General features: G+C 40.5%; 1 protein-coding gene and 1 pseudogene across 1 annotated transcript; one reads left to right on the top strand and one right to left on the bottom strand.

Annotated features, from left to right (window-relative positions):
- Window positions 1-197: 197 nt before the first annotated feature.
- Window positions 198-3,819, bottom strand: LOC133724546 (uncharacterized; annotated as a pseudogene).
- A 7,723-nt stretch (window positions 3,820-11,542) lies between these two features.
- LOC133725706 (uncharacterized) lies at window positions 11,543-14,587 on the top strand. The gene has a single exon (XM_062153071.1). It carries the CDS (start codon window positions 11,543-11,545, stop codon window positions 14,585-14,587), a length of 3,045 nt encoding a protein of 1,014 aa, XP_062009055.1.
- The last annotated feature ends 1,875 nt before the right edge of the window (window positions 14,588-16,462 follow it).

The raw sequence follows: 16,462 nt of genomic DNA, 5'->3' as shown, positions 1-16,462 counted from the left end.
GGATGAGAGTCGAATTTGGAGTCGAATTTGGGTACTTTGATATTATAGAACTATTCTTACACCAGCAAGAGATACCATACCATGTTAGTTTGCTTCGAGAGGTTTTGTTTTTGTCCCCCCCTCTTATTATCTACTTTTTCTTTGATTAATTCAATAGAGTGGTACTCCTCCCTTTCACTCATCTTTCAGCCAAAAAAGAAGAAAAAAAAGAACCACTTATTGCATGCCATGCAAGTCTGTCACTACTTGTGGAGTTGTGGCTTTGGCCCAGCAATGACTGTGAATCTCGTATGAAAACGTGGCACCACACAAGATGTTTGCTATAATATCCAATACAAAGTAATTAAAAGCAGCTGCTTAATTAGGTCGATAATCCGACTAGGAACAGCATTAACGACACAAAACGCTCGCCACATTATTAAAGGTCCCACATCGCTCATAACTATTGTAGGCTTTTTTTTCCACTTTACGCTCTATTACATCGCTATCTTTGAAACTTACGCTTGAATTTACTCACCACATTATTAAAGGTCGTGATACCACCTCTTATACCAGCAAGAGATACCATATCATATGCATCTGAAAAAAAAAAACTAATAAGAATTGGAGTTAGACTCTGTAGTGCAAGAGATTGATGTCTATGTCTTGCTGAAACATACGCTTAGGAGGAAACTTCGGCAAGAGACTCGCAATGCGCGTAGCCGTTTCCAAATATGAGGCAAATTTACTAATTAGTAGCCCTTCTTGTTTCTCTGCATCATTTGTATTAATGCAGTCTTGTTTAAGTGTGTCCTGGCAATTGGTCTTCTTCCTAACAGCAAGTATGCTTTGGAGTTCCTTCTTCTTGATAGTCCAGCTGCTTCCTCTTCTGGGATTGAAGTTATATAAAGAAAGAAACCTTTGTCCATAAGCTGCTATAAACTCCAAGGCAGCTACGATGAAGTCGAATTCATCATTTGAAATGTAGTAGGGAAAACTGATTCGACTCCATCCGGGTTTCAATCCCACATAGCCCTTCTGGATGGCACATCTATAGGCATGCGAGCTAGTCTCGTCGATTCCGAGAAGAGCGTGGCCGTACGGCCCTGCGCAGTCGCAGCCGCCTCTAGCCTGGATACCAAATAGGTCATTGAGTAAGGCCGTAAAAAGGAGCCATGGAGGGGATTATATCTTGTGTTCCCTACTGTCTCATTCTCAGTCTCTCCCCACATGTTGTACTCAATGCTTGCATTTGAAGTAGAGGTATTAGTTGTAGAGTAAATGAGTAAAGACAAAATAGCTTGTCTCTTGGTACTTGTATTTCCCAAAATCCTTATGTTTTTATTCGGGAGGAGCCTTTGCAGTGCCTTTCTAACATATATCTGCTCTTGTTTCTCTATCACTTCATAACCAATGTAGTCCTTCACCCAAAAAGCCAATGCTGCTCGAATTGTTTGTATTATCTGCGGTGTACCCCCATTTTCCCTTTCTTCAATGTCCTCAATATATAATGTGTCCTGCATTGCAAGTCCTGCTATTAATTTTCAAGAAGAAAATAAAAATAATTTGGTAGTCATTTCTGAACGTGGATTGAAACAATTTCTAGACACCTTGATACACTTTCCATCACAGAACCTCTTACTTTCAATTATTTCGATTTTCTTCAACGTGTGTAGTTTGTTCATCATTCAAATCAGTGACATTGAGTTTGTTGGCAGCTTGATGTGTATTTATGAAGTTTGGTAGTTTTTGTTTTTTTTCTTTCTTTCAATCCCACCCCTCCTCGCCCTTAATGGAGCTCGAAGAGCTAATGAAAATGATGTGAATCATGTGATCTAGAAAGAAAAGCAGATATTATACAATTAAGATATGATCTATATAGATATTTTCATTAACTCTCGGGTTGAATAAATTGACAACAAAATGCGTACCTAGTCTAGAGGATCATGTATTTGGTTCACCAACTTTCCTGCTAGTATGAGTTTCAATTATGTTCGATTTACGGACATTTGAGATCTCGAAAGGTTACTATATTTATTGTAATGTAATTTCTATGATACATACAAAGAGAATAGATGATCAAGTTAAAATTTATGGAACCTACCTTTTCACTGAAGCCATTGACATAATCAACAGTTCCACCTCCACAAGTGGACGGTGGAGAAGATCTAAGCTGATAGAGAGCCTTGCTCATAAGGAGAATGCCTGGGGAACCAGGTCCCCCAACAAACTTGTGTGGACTAAGAAAAACACCATCGTACCCGTCTATCTCCCCTGACCTCATATCAATTTCCACATATGGTCCGCTGTATATAATTCATGGACCCAGAAGCAAAAATTAATAATAATTAGTTATTCTTCAAAAGATATGCCTACATTCGACCAGCAAAGTTCGCCAACTCATCACTAATTTAACAATTATTGGTCGACCATAAATACAGAAACACGGCTATTTAAAACAAAGTTTTGGAAGTCTAAGCAAAAGCTTGGAACAATTAAGACCAAGTTTGAAAAATAAGGAGCTACTGGCAAGCATTTCAAAAGTCATTGAATATGCATGTTATCAAATTAGCTTTTGTTGTGTAAAAAGGGAGTGCTATCCACAGAGAATTAGTGAAATGCAAATTGACTCTCTCAGAGTGTTAATGATCACACTGAAAAAAGATAAGGCACATGCATGCACAAAGCCACAAACTGACGTACCTTGCGGCGCAATCAAAGCACACAAATCCTCCATATTGATGAAGAAGTCGTGCAATTGCTCGTGTGTCCGGATAAACTCCGGTGACATTACTACAAGCCGAGAAGGAACCCAAAATTGGGCGGTTAGCAAGTTTGAATGACTCGAGTTGCAGTGTAAGAGCTTCCATATCCAGTACGCCTTCATCATTTAGACCAATCTCAACTACTTCAGCCAGGCTTTGCTGCCACGAAAGAAGGTTCGAGTGGTGTTCATAGGGACCAACAAACACCACCCATCTTTCTTGGGTACCAAGAGTGTTTATGACCCTCTCTCTTAAAATTGATGGTACGGTAACGCCCATCACCTCTTGGAACCTTTTAATTGCTGAAGTGGTGCCCTGGCCACAAAACATGAGTGCATCCTCTTCTCCACCCCCTAAGCATTTCTTGATGTATTTGCCTGCTTGATACACCATTTTTGTAGTCCGAAGACCAACATAACTCTCGCAAGTGTGAGTATTTCCTACGGATAGATATGTCCCAGTAACCCTAATTAGCATGTGTTGTCAATAAAATTAACTTGACAGGTGAACAAATTGGTTCAAAGCCATTTTTTAATTGAAGTTTTCGGAAATCATTTTGATTTTGGTTCCTCAACCTATTTAGCAAGAAAGCTAAATCCCTGGAAATATCGGACAATGACACGGACAGAAAATTGGTTTGAACCCGAAATTTAAACTCAAAGAATAATATTTGAACAATGAAAATGAAGTACAGATACCAACCATAAAAGGGAAGAACATTATTGATGATGAAGCTTTCGATATAGTGAAGAGAGCGGCCGGAAGCAGTGTGATCAGCGTAGGTGAGTCGTCGTTTCCCAAAGGGAGAATCGAATTCTACGGAAGCACCGATGACTTGAGAGCGAAGCCAAGACAATCATAGCTCCGCCGACTTGGTCTTCGGAACCTCCTGCTCCAGCTTCCTGAATGATTTATCAGAAGTAGTACTACTGCTGTTGCAAGGATCATTAGACTTGTAAAGTGATGATTCAGCAGCTCGAGAAGAACCTGTTTTACTTTTATTTTTATTTGTGCTTATTTTCGGACAAGTAACACTAATATTAAGGATCTCTCTCAACCTGAACTGCATGTCCATGTTTTGTGGAGCGAGAAAGTAAGAAACGAAAATGGTCGATCGAATGAAGAGGAAGAAAAAGAAGAAGAAGAAGAATGAGTTGGATGGAAATGGAAGTAGAAGCTATTCTAATTCTAAATATACTAAAGACATGTTACCTGTTCACACATGTTCATTGGGGGTTGAAAGGTCGGTTTTGCCCTTACTAAAGACATGTTACATGTTCTCACCTTATTAAAAAGTTACTAGCGGCAAGCAAGAACACAATTATATAAATGGTTGGCAACCACGAAGAACAAATGAGTAATCGAAAGGAAAGATCAAGGAGCAATCTCACGGGACACAGATGATTGAATAATTCCTCTTTTATTGATGGTAAGACGGTAAGGGAGGCAAAAGTACATGTGTTTACCTATACTAATTCCGTAGTCCAAACTATGCCGACTAGGAACCCCTCCCTAAAGAACATATCGGCCTTACATGAACATGGCAGGAGGACACATGAAAAAGGCCGAGGAGACTAAATGCTAAATAAAATAAATTACATAATTTATAAATTACCAAAACATCCCTAGCACACAAGCAAACCAACCAAAGGCTTGACTAATGACCCTGAACAAGGTTGCTTGCGGCATTACAAGTGCGGCCCCTAACACTTTGCTTCTGTCTCCAGGTTCCTCTCTCTCTCTCTCTCTCTCTCTCTCTCTCTAACTATATCCATGCAGCCCCTTAACCAATCACACATACAAAGGTTTGATTTGTGTCTTTGTTTTATAATTTCTTCTAATTGATTGCCATTTAAAGTCTGTATTCAGTTGTTAGTATTTAAAAACACTGTTGATTTTTTGGCCTAAGAAATATAGAAGAAATGTATAGATTGTTTACAGAGGACTAATATCTTGGTTTGGAAATGACATGCTGCATTGTCAGTTTATCCTCATATGAAAGCACTTGCACAATTTCTGTTCAGTTTAATCTCCTTTTTTTTCCCTTTTTTTTTTTTTTTGGTCTGGAAGTCTAACCTCTTTTAGTGATGACAAATTTTTTCCTCTTTTGAAGCTGTGGTAGAAAAGAGAAGAAGAGGGATTGAAATCGGTAAGATTCTAAAGTTTGATTGAAATCAGTAAGGTTCGAAAGTTTGAAGCTGTGGTAGAAAGGAGAAGAAGAGGGATTCAAATGGGTAGGGTTCTAATGTTTGAAGCTTTCATTTGGTTAGATTTTCAGGGTTGCGTTTTTGTTGTTTTTTGCTGGAATTGGGTTTTGGGTTTGATTTGTCGTTTGGTTGTCTTTCGCAGTTCTAAATATTGTTCACTGGAATATCTAGGAAAGAAGAATAGGGACTGAAATCGGTAAGATTCCAGAATTTGAAGCTTTGATATGATAATTTTGTCGCGTGATTGTCACGGTCGATTGTACTTGGATCTCAATATTGTGTTATTATGGGTTTTCGGTTTAATCTGTTGTTTGGTTGTCTTCTGCAGTTCTAAATATTGTTCATTGGAAGGTTGATTCTTTTGATATGAACTTTGCTGAATGGGCCAACTTCTGTTAAGAAAGAGAAAAAATGGCTCTGACTCTCTCTCGAGAGAAATATCATCGTCTCCTCTCTTCGGCGGGCGGCGGCGGCAAACCTTCTCGCTTGCTTCTCTATTCTTATGGCAGCGGCGATAAATCTCTTCGTCTTCCTCTATCTTCGGTTTGGGGAGGCGATTTTGCTGATGTTGGTGGGATTGGGATTGGGATTGGAATCGTGATCGTTCAGATCTGGTTTGGTAGTCCTGTTGATAGTGATGATGGATCTGCTCTTGATCCGTCGATTGATGGTGGTGGTAGCGACCGACGCGGTGGCCAGATTGCTTCTGTTGGCAGTGGTAAGGCTTGGTGGCGGGCTGATCGTTTCGTTTTCTGCTCCATCTTCTCGTTGTATTCAGATGATGGTGGTGGTGCAGGGGGTTGTCTCTGGTTCATGACGGCGGAGTATCTGGTCTTCGATGGTGGAGGTGGTACTTTGTTTGGAGGCGGCGGCGGTTTCTGGTTGGAATCTGATCCCCTTGGGGTTGTGACCCACGGTGGTGGCGGCGGCAGTTTGCACGGCTGTGATGGAGTGCGTGAGGTGCCCTTACCAATTTCGCCCTACTGGGCTAGCTGGGATGACGGCGAAGGCAAAATTGTTGGGGAGGCTAGGGTTTCTCCTAAACTGGCTTGCTAGGCTCTAGGGTTTACCCAACTTGGGCCTTGGAGGTGGTTAATTCTGACAGGGTGTTGGGCCCATTTTGGGTCTCCTGATGCAGAGGATAATGTGGTTGTCTGCCACCTTCTACTGCTATTTTAATTTAATTTCTTTTTGGGTCGCAAAAATCAGTGCCTTAGTTGTCATTGAAACCCAATAAAATTCCTTAAAAGGTACATCAAACATTGACGGTAACTGTGAACTTAATCAAAAGAAACTAATCATGGTGACATTTGAGACAGATTTAGAGTTGCTTCCATATTACCATATCGTTGATAGAAGAAGATTCCTTTTTGAAAAATGATAAATACTTTCGTGAAGTCATGGAAGAAGATTGGCAGAAGAGTAACAATAAGTTGCTTTTGATGATCTCAGCAATACATAAACGTAAGAAGCAATTGATAGCATAATCATATCTCAATTGGGAAAACCCATTGTTAGAGAATTGACATGACAAGAGACATCAGTTGTCAATATTTTTCCTAAAATTGTTTTCAACTCTGATAAAACTAGAGTAAAATATTCTAGATCTTATGCTAATTTCAATATTTTGACATCGCCAGTGCAAGCAGATTGGATGAAATCACAGACTCAAGCCTCCCAGTATACCAGAGCCCTGTTGCGAGGCGCAAAATTTCTAGTGGCTCTCCTCCCATTAAGCCCAACATGTAAATTATAGCTTTTGTAGGACAACTGAATATTATGAGAAAAAAGAAAAAGACAGCAGAAATTTATCTCTTGATTTGCAGAGACAATCAAATGGACACAATCAATCTCATTGAGATGGAGGTCATCACTTAACTTCATAGCCTACAACAGTAGGAATAATAATATGAGCAATTGTTTGGAAATGTAAATGATGAAGCAAATTTGCATTACCTGAGTGGGAAAATATGATAAAAAGAAGAAGCATATAAGACAAGGCTCAAAATCCATATGCAGAAAACAATATCATCAATAGTTTTTTGAAATGTAAATGAATGGAGAGTTATAACAAGAAGAAGCCCAGCCTTCCGTTTGATCAAGAAGACATCCGAATAAAATGCAATATGATATGCTTTGCTAGTCAAAAACAGTGAAATTCAAACGTATTATCCAACCACATGAAAAGCCAAGTTACATCTATAGTCACAGTAGCCGAACAACCTGATCATTAAAAATTAGAAATTCTGGAAAAATCAAATCAAAACTCAAACACCCATAACCCTAAAATTAACTCTCAAGTACCAAATTGCTCCATGAAACCTCTCTATTCTAACCCCAAAGTGAATTTGATTGCCAAAAAAAAAAAAAAAAAACAAAACCCAATGTCAAATAGCTCAATCATGGAGTGGAATCAGTTCAACAAGCCTCCTGAAAGAGATACTTACAATAGGAGCGGCGAAGAAGAGTCGGAATCAGAGTCGGAATGAGAGAAGAACAAGATGGGTATCACAATTCACAATATCCAGCTTTCATTCACAATTTGGGAATTGGAAGCGCGCCTATTAACTTTTGGAGACCGCGAAATTTCTCGACTATGAAAACTTGCCGCTTGAAAATTCACTGAAGAAAAATGTAAAGTTGTTGGTCACTAACTCCAAAACGACAACGTATTTCTGCAAGTGTTATTAAACTTGTAGCGGCCAAACCAAAGCTGGTCACTATTAATAATGTAGGGTCATTGGCCAAAAACTCTTTTTTTTTTTTTTTGGTCGATGATTGTATTAGAAGATCCAAAGGATCAAGCAAAATACAAGAGGTACAATAGACCCCAGATAGAGAGGCACATGGGCCCAGATAAAGAGGCACATGGGCCCAGCAAATGAGGCACACAGGCCCAGATAATGAGGCACACAGGCCTAGATAAAGATAAAATAAAGCAAAATACAACAAACCCTAATCCAAAAGCCCAAATACAATTTGAAAGCCTAAACTTGAAAATGAAAAACCCTAATACAAAAGCTAGCAGCCACCAAGAGAAAAACAGCTCCATCCCAAGAATACCCCCGCCGCCACCACCATGTCCAAGCTTGAAAAGTATCAGCCACCAAAGCACCGTCTTGCTTCCTTCAACACCGGTTGGGACACAACACACAGGGCACAAAAATGCCCAAGTAACACCAAGTAACCTAGCAGAGTGTGATTGAGGAAATCGAGCCACTCGCTGTTTGGGAGTGAAAATACACCAACGGGCGTAAGTTCGTTTAAGGGTGGTGGAGAACGAAGCAAAACCAGAAGCACTAGCAACAAATGCCATCCAAAGAGGACATGTACAGTTTCGAAGGTAGACCTGGACTAGAGGAGTAGAAAATCGGTGACAATAACGAAAAACATAAAAACCAACAAAGAACAACATCAAAACCAACAATAACAACCCAGGCAGAGCTTGCAGCAACATCGGCAAAGGGAGCCCATGCCCAGACATCAAGGATACAACACCGGCAACCGACTGCCTCCTAGGATCGCCACGCCGCCGTGCCGGAGCTAAGCGTCGTCGCACCACAGCATCCCATCGCAGGCCAACCCAGAACCTAAACCGGATCTCAAAAGGAGCCCGGCCCTCACCATCCACAGCTCGATCAGAAGAAAGAGATCGCAACCTCCACACCGATCTCCAACGCCGACAAGCCGCAGTCCCGCCTACCCTCGTCCACGATCCAGGAAGGACAGATCGGAAGCGATCCGTCCACGCTGTGCATGACCCGTCTCCCAGTTGCCAAGGAAACACGCTGCAAACCCATATCAACATCCTCTCCCGGGCCGGAACGCAGCGGCGGGAGGGCCGGTGGCGTTCGGCCGGGAGAGATCGCACGAATCCGACTGTTTTCCTGTCTCTCTCTTCGCGCGCGTGGGGCGCGTTCTATTTAATAAAACTCTTCCTATCTTTGTGCGTATTGAGCTGGAGATTGGCCAAAAACTCTAAAATGAGCCAAAGTTATCTCACTTACCCCAGCAACAGATTTTTATTCCCAATTTGAATTGAAATAACAATTTTACCCTTAGTCTAATTAATGAATTATAACCACATGCCTCTCTCTCTCTCTCTCACACACGCTCCGAACTAGGTCTGGGATCGGTTCGGGTCCTGTTAAAATTGCAAGGAACCGTCACCGAAATCATTTTATGAAATCGGTTCGGGTTTGACGGTAAAAATTTCTGAAACCGTTGTGGAACCGAACCGAAGCCAATCGGTTCGGTTGTTGCCATTTTCCGGTTCCTAACAGCCACCACCAAGACGGCAGCAGCTCACTCTGAGGGCAACCTCTTCTCTCTTTGCTCGTTCTGGCAGTTACGATCCCAGACGTCGTCATCTTCCTCTTTGACTCAGAGACTCAGATCCTACAGATCGGCGTGGACGGAGATCGTTGTCGTCTCTAAGAAGCTGGGAACCGACGGTGGTGATGAGTCGGCAACAGCGGCGTAGTCTCTATCTCATCGAGGAATCCTATGTCTCAGTAAGAGCAGGTGACAGAGGCATCTTAGACTAAGTAAGAGACAGTGATGACTTCTACATCTCAGAAGAGTCGTAGAGTTTTTTGAGAGAAGAAGAAGAGAGAAGAGGAAGAATAAGAAATTAAAAGAAGAGTCAGAGAGTTTAGGGAGAAGAAGAAGAGAGCAGAATAAGAAATTAATAAGTAATGGAGGAGAGAAGAATAAGAAATTGAAAAGTGATGGAGGAGCCCGAGAAGAAGAAGAGAGAATAATAAGAAATTAAAAAGTAATGGAGGAGAGAAGAATAAAAAATTAAAAAGTGATGAAGGGAATGAGGGATGCCCCACACTTTACAGCAAATTGGGGATGAAAAAGTATTTTTTATTTTTCGATTAGGGGGATGAAAAAGTGTCGGTCGCGACTGGGTTTCAACACATGTTGGATTACCTGTGACTTGGTGTATTTTAGGGAAATAAGCTCAGGTAAGTATCCAATTGTAAGATGACACATATACTTCGGTTCTGCATAAATTTAAAAAATCAGAACCGGAACCGAACCGGTTTCGTTGTGTGAAGAACCGAACCGAAAAAAATGTGTGTTAATATGTTGAAGAACCGAACCGAACCGGGTTTTTCGGTCCGATTCGGTGCGGTTTTACCGGTTTTCCGGTTCTAAGTCCCAGGCCTACTCCGAACCACTCTCTCTCTCTCTCTCTCTCTCTCTCTCTCTCTCTCTCTCTCTCTCTCTCTCTCTCTCTCTCTCTCTCTCTCTCTCTCTCTCTCTCTCTGTAAGTATATTGGCCCATTGCCATTCAACAAATGATTTCCCATTACGACAAGGAAACCGGAGCTTCAAGAAAGATTACAAGATCGGATCTTGAAGAAAAGATCAAGCCAAATCGAGTCACTGATCTTGAGTTTAATGTGTATTCATTCCATATCAGTTGGTATAAATTGATATGCATATCGGTTATATTGAGTCAATAATCTCTTTGCATTAAAGTGGTTTTTAACATGCATATCAATTTGAGATCTTGTTTAGGAAAATGTCGATTGCATATTCAAAAACTGTTTTAAACCTTTCCATGTTTATCTTAATTAATTATTAAGAAAAGATTTGATTGAGGGGGAGTTTTTCTCCCTTATAAAAAGGTTTCAAAACTAAAGTTTGTGTTGGGGTTTTTGACGGCATAAATTGTTTTCTATTGAACTACTTGGTTTGTTAAAATCGTTTTCTAAAAACCCTCTTTACTTGTTTCATGTGTGATATTGCATAATCATTCATACTCACTCTCAAGATCAGTGATTCATTTGAGAGAAAGGAAGGTTGAAGATTGATTGCCTAGAATGTTGAATTAAGAGTTAGAACGGTTGTAAATCAAGTTAGCATTTTGTTGCTAAGAGAAAGTGTTTGTTATGAACAACACTACGTGTGTTTTGTAAACTCTTGTGTTTAATATTGGATTGTTTTTTTCGTGTTGGCTACGTTAAAAGCCACGCAGTGAAGTTTCCTCAGTGGAGAGGTTTACATTGCGTTAGCAAATCTTCGTGTCGCGTATCGTACTTCCTTTGGTTAATTTCATTGAGATAAAATATTTTATCAATACCTGTTCCATCTAGTTTTTACAATTGGCATCAGAGCGGGTTCTAGAACTCTCTAGAGATCCCAGGAAAGATGGAACATTCACGTGATAGGGCTGCTGGGGGATCTATAAATAGTCCTCCATGGTTCGAAGGTGGATGTGAAAAATATACTCAATGGAAGATTTACATGAAGTCATACCTCTATGCTCAAGATGAACACATGTGGAACATCGTAGAAAATGGCTGGAATGTACCTATGGCAAAAGCAAAAGAAGAAGGCTCTTCCACTGCCACTCCTAAACCAAGGAAGGACTAGACTGAGGAAGAAGTTCGTGACTTGCAAGCAGATTTCAAGGCTAAGAACAGCATCTTCACAGCCTTATCGGAGCGAGAAAAACTGAGGATAAGTCATTGTGATACTGCCAAGCAGGCATGGGATCTCCTACAGACTACCTACGAAGGAAATAAAAAGATACGTGCACAGAAACTGCAAGCACTGATTTTTGAATTCGAAACCATGACCATGGCAGATGATGAAACCGTGGACGACTTCCATGGTAGAATTCTTAAGATTTCCGGTCAGTGTCGCAGTCTAGGAGCACCTTTTGATGAAGATAAAATAGTCAAAAAGATACTCAGGGCTCTGCCAGAAAAATTTCACTCAAAAGTCACTAGCATAGAGGACTCTTTTGATATAGATGATTATCCACTTGATGAGCTCATCGGAAATTTGAAAACCTATGAGATGAGGTTAAAACCTGAGAAGAAAAACAAGGGTGTAGCTTTCAAAGCTGTGAAAGAAATTGAAGAGGAAGAAGGATCGCTGGACCTAGCTCTACTGACAAAGGAATTCAAAAAATTTCTCAAAAGCAAGAACTCCTCTAAAAACGCAAATGCTCCCAGAAGGAATAACTATACTGGCAATGGTAGCAACAATGACTACAATGGAAAGAGTGGAAGAGGAAGCTTCAAAGGAAATCAATCAGGAAAACCAAAGTGCTATGAATGTGGTGGTTTTGGTCATATATCTACTGACTGTGGAAATAGGAAGCTTGGAAACAGCAACAACAAGTCTCTCCTTTCAACTTGGAGTGATGATGAATCTCAAGAAATTGAAAATGTGGCCCTTGTATCATCACTGTTGCCTGATTCTGAAAGTGACGAGTATTTCTCTGATGATGATGAAACAAATGTCCGCTGCAAACAACTCTACAAAGCTTCAAAGGCTACTCTGATTAGAAACTTGAGCTTGGAAAAAGAAGTAGACTTCCTGAGAACTGAAAAAGAAAAGGTGGAGCATCTATTCGAATCCTCACAATCTGCATGGAAGTTGGAGAAAAGCAAATTATTGAGTGAATCAGCAGATCCACAAAGTGACCAAGAGATACTGACGTGGAAGAATGAAAAGAATGAGTTTCTCAACAGGATCAAACTACTAGAGCTGGATGTTAAAGGACAAATTGCCTTGAACTTGGAATTGTTGGCGAAAAATGAGTCTCTTCAACACGAGTTAAAATTAACTCAAGAAAGATACATCAAGTTCAATATCAGTTCCACTTCCATGTCCAAGTTGCTCGGATCAGGAAAAGCTCCTCATGATACATGTGGGCTAGGATACACTGGAGAAAATTCCAAAAGCACCAAGTTCGTACGAGCCTCAAAACCATCTGTAGAGCAGAAAGATGTCTCCATTGATGATCATGTCAATAATATAAAGGAAGGTAATTCAAACCAACACCTTCAGGTAAAACTTGACCAAGAATCCCCCACTGGTCAACCCAGGTACGCAAACCCTAGAACCTTTATTCCTACTTGTCATCACTGTGGTAAGATTGGCCATATCAGACCTAGATGTAATGAACGGTTTTCAAACTTAAAATTCTCTCAAGAAAAATGTACTGTTGAAACCCTACAGGTTGAGCTTAAAGAACAAAAGGAACTTATTAACAAATTAACCGAAATTGTTTCTAAGAAGAATCCTCAAGCGGAAAGAAGAAAAGATGTCTGGACCAGAAAAATTGAAAGCAAAAATCATAGGTCCCTTGTTAATGAAACTGATGATACATGTCTTTTTGTTTGTGCTAGCCAAACTCATCAACGCTCTCACATTGAGGCAACTTGTTTAGTAGCTTTAACTGCATTAGCAGACAAGCGACGAGATTTTTGGTATGTAGACAGTGGTTGCTCAAGACACATGACTGGAGACAAAACCTGGTTTACTTCATTTGAGGATGAAAATACCACTGGATCAGTCACGTTTGGAGATGGGAGGAAAGCTAACATTCTAGCTCGAGGTACAGTAAACACTCCAGGTATACCTAACCTTAAAAATGTGTTATTCGTTGAAGGATTAACTGCAAATCTGATTAGCGTCAGCCATTTGGCTGACGACTATGAAGATGTCTGGTTTAACAAACAGAGATGTTTGGTCCTAAATCAGAAAGGAGAAAATATCATGGGAGGTAAGAGATCTGTCGATAACTGTTACCACATTCAAGCTAATGAATCTTCTAGTTTGCAGTCTTGTTTGTCTGTTAAATCCACAGAGGAAACCTTTGAAATTTGGCACAGAAAGATGGGACATGTCAACTATCAGGACTTGCTAAAATTATCTTCCAAACAATGTGTCCGAGGCTTGCCAAATTTAAAAGGTAAAACTGACAAGATGTGTGGAGACTGCAAGGTGGGAAAGCAAACTAAGGCACCTCACAGAGTGATAAATTCTGCAACAACCACACAAGTATTGGAGCTATTACACATGGATCTCATGGGACCAACTCAATCTGAAAGTCTTGGAGGTAAGAGCTACATACTAGTGGTTGTGGATGATTTCTCAAGATACATCTGGGTAAACTTCTTAAAAGACAAAACTGAAACGTTTGAGTCCTTTAAGAATTTGAGTCAAAAATTAATCATTGAGAAACAGTCATCTAATAACTGCTTAGTGAGAATAAGATCAGATAATGGAATTGAATTTAAAAATGTCTCTTTTTCTAACTACTGTCATGAGCTTGGTGTGTCACATGAGTTCTCAGCTCCAATCACTCCTCAACAAAATGGGATAGTGGAAAGGAAAAATAGGGTATTGCTAGACATGGCTCGAGTAATGCTACATGCTGCAGGTTTAAGCACAAACTTTTGGGCTGAGGCGATTAGCACTGCTTGCTATACAATAAATAGAGTATTCCTCAGACCAGGTAATGATCAAACTGCCTACGAGCTGTGGAAAGGTAAGAAGCCAAATGTTGGACACTTTCATGTGTTTGGCAGTCCTTGCTACATTCTACGAGATAGAGAGCACCTCGGTAAGTTTGATGCTAGAAGTGATGATGGGGTGTTCTTGGGGCATTCTCTGAACAGTAGAGCGTATAGGGTTTACAATAAAAGAACTCATGTTGTGATGGAATCCATTAATGTTTCTATTGATGATCAATGTGTGAAACAGGAAGTGAAACAGGAGGTGATTCTCGATGAAGTTGAGGCGTCGACGCTGTCGAGGACGCGCAGCTTGCCGGCGACGGTTTTGGTCGGATCTGACGGCGCCGGTTATCGCTGCTTCTGAGCGACAAATTAGATTTCTGTCTCTGTTTTGGAGGAGTAGAATCTCCGGCTAATCTGCTGAGATAAGCGACGTGGCGGGGGTGGTGGTGGAGCTCCGGCGGGGTCGATGGTGACATCAATCTCTCCCTCCCCGGCGAAAGTTCACCAGCAAGCCCACCTAAGGCGGTTTTCCGGTGAGATCGAGCACGGCTTCACAGCTTCACAGAAGGGAGAAGGGTGCCAATCGACTTGAACTCGTAACTTACTGCTTTTTCTCATTTGGACGAGCTCTTTGATTTTTTATTTGTATACTTACATTTGATTTATTACTTTTTCTTCATTTGAAAAACACTTGCTACTTTTTCTCATTTGGACAAACTCTCTGTTTTTGACACTCCACAGTTCTTCATGTAGATTAAGGTCCCACGTGAAAAATAATGTCCACTGACTAGATTTGTTTCTTTTCTCGCATAACATTAAATTATTATGTTGGCAGATGCGTGTATTATTGTACACATATTCAAGGCCAAGGTACGTATTCGGTATTTTGGACATTTCATTGTCCGCTACAAAATGGTGTTATGCCAAGGGCAATAGACGTTTATTATGGGGCAATAGATGTTTTGAATTGATGTAATCTCCTCGTTTTTTTTCTTTAATCAAAGTTTTATTTGTGTAGTTTTAGGAAGATTAATTACCATTTTGGTAATCTAAACGTCTATTGGGGGGCAATACATGGCTGATAGTCGTCTATTGGGGGTCAATAGACGTCTATTAGGGGGCAATAGACTATTGGGGCAATAGACGTCTATTGCCCCTCTATTAGGGGGCAATAGCTGTCTATTGGGGGCAAACAAACTTTTCGGTGAGATTTTTAGCAAATTCCGATGGGCGGCAGCCGGTGACTGGATTCCGGCGGCCGGTGACGGGCTCCGGCGAAGTCACCTATGGTTTCTCAAGTAACAAAGGGGTGAGGGGTAAAATGGTATTAAAAGAAAAATTAAAAACAAAAAAAAAATCTTAATGGGGTATTAGGGAAGACTCCCTTAGAGTGTATTGGGTAAGAGGGAATTAAAAAAACTTAATGGGGTAAGTGGGAAAAAAATCCCTAGAAATAGGGTACATGGACAAAACCACAATAATGTATTTGGTCACTGCAATGAAATTAGGAAAAATTTTAAGAACAGTACATGAAGTGTAGGCCGTTCCGAAGTTCGGTGTATTTGGTTTCAAATAATTAACTTTGGTACATGAAGTTCCAATCCCGACCCACTTTTAGTACATGACGTCAATAACACCATTAAATCTATGCAATTATTCAATTTTCAAAGGGTAATTTTGGGTTTTTACCTCTCTCTCTCCCTCTCTCTCGGACACCCAATTCTGGGTATCTTTTTCATTTCTTCTTCTTCTTCCTCCTTTTTCTCCTTCTTCTTCTTCTTCTTCTTCTTCCTTCTTCTTCCTCTCTCCTTCCCCGATTTGATTTGGATACCCAGATTATCTGATTTTCTCCTCCTCCTTATTCTTCTTCCTTCTTCCTTCTCCTCCTCCTTCTTATTCCTTCCTTCCTCCCTCCCTCCCTCTCCGATATCAAGTTTTATTTGGACACCCAAATCTAATTTTCTTCTCCTTCTTCGTTCTTCTTCCTCCTTCTCCTTCTTCTTCTTCGTTCTTCTTCCTCCTTCTCCTTCTTCTTCCTTTTTCTTTTGCTTCTTCGTTCTTCTTCCTTCTTCGTTCTTCTCCTTCTTCTTCGTTCTTCTTCCTCCTTCTCCTTCTTCTTCCTTTTTCTTCTTCTTCTTCGTTCTTCTTCCTCCCTTCCTCCCCGATTTGATTTGGACACCCAATTATGGGTACCCAAATCTGATTTTCTTCTTCTCCTCCTTCTTCCCTCTTCTTT

Source organism: Rosa rugosa, chromosome 1, assembly GCF_958449725.1.
Source record: "Rosa rugosa chromosome 1, drRosRugo1.1, whole genome shotgun sequence".
Classification (NCBI taxonomy): Eukaryota; Viridiplantae; Streptophyta; class Magnoliopsida; order Rosales; family Rosaceae; genus Rosa; species Rosa rugosa.
Note: the sequence above shows the minus strand (reverse complement) of the source record. Positions and strands in the feature narration are given on the sequence as shown.

Coding starts and splice junctions, on each gene's coding strand:
- LOC133725706 (XM_062153071.1), top strand. CDS start 11,543: ATGACCATGGCAGATGATGAAACCGTGGACGACTTCCATGGTAGAATT.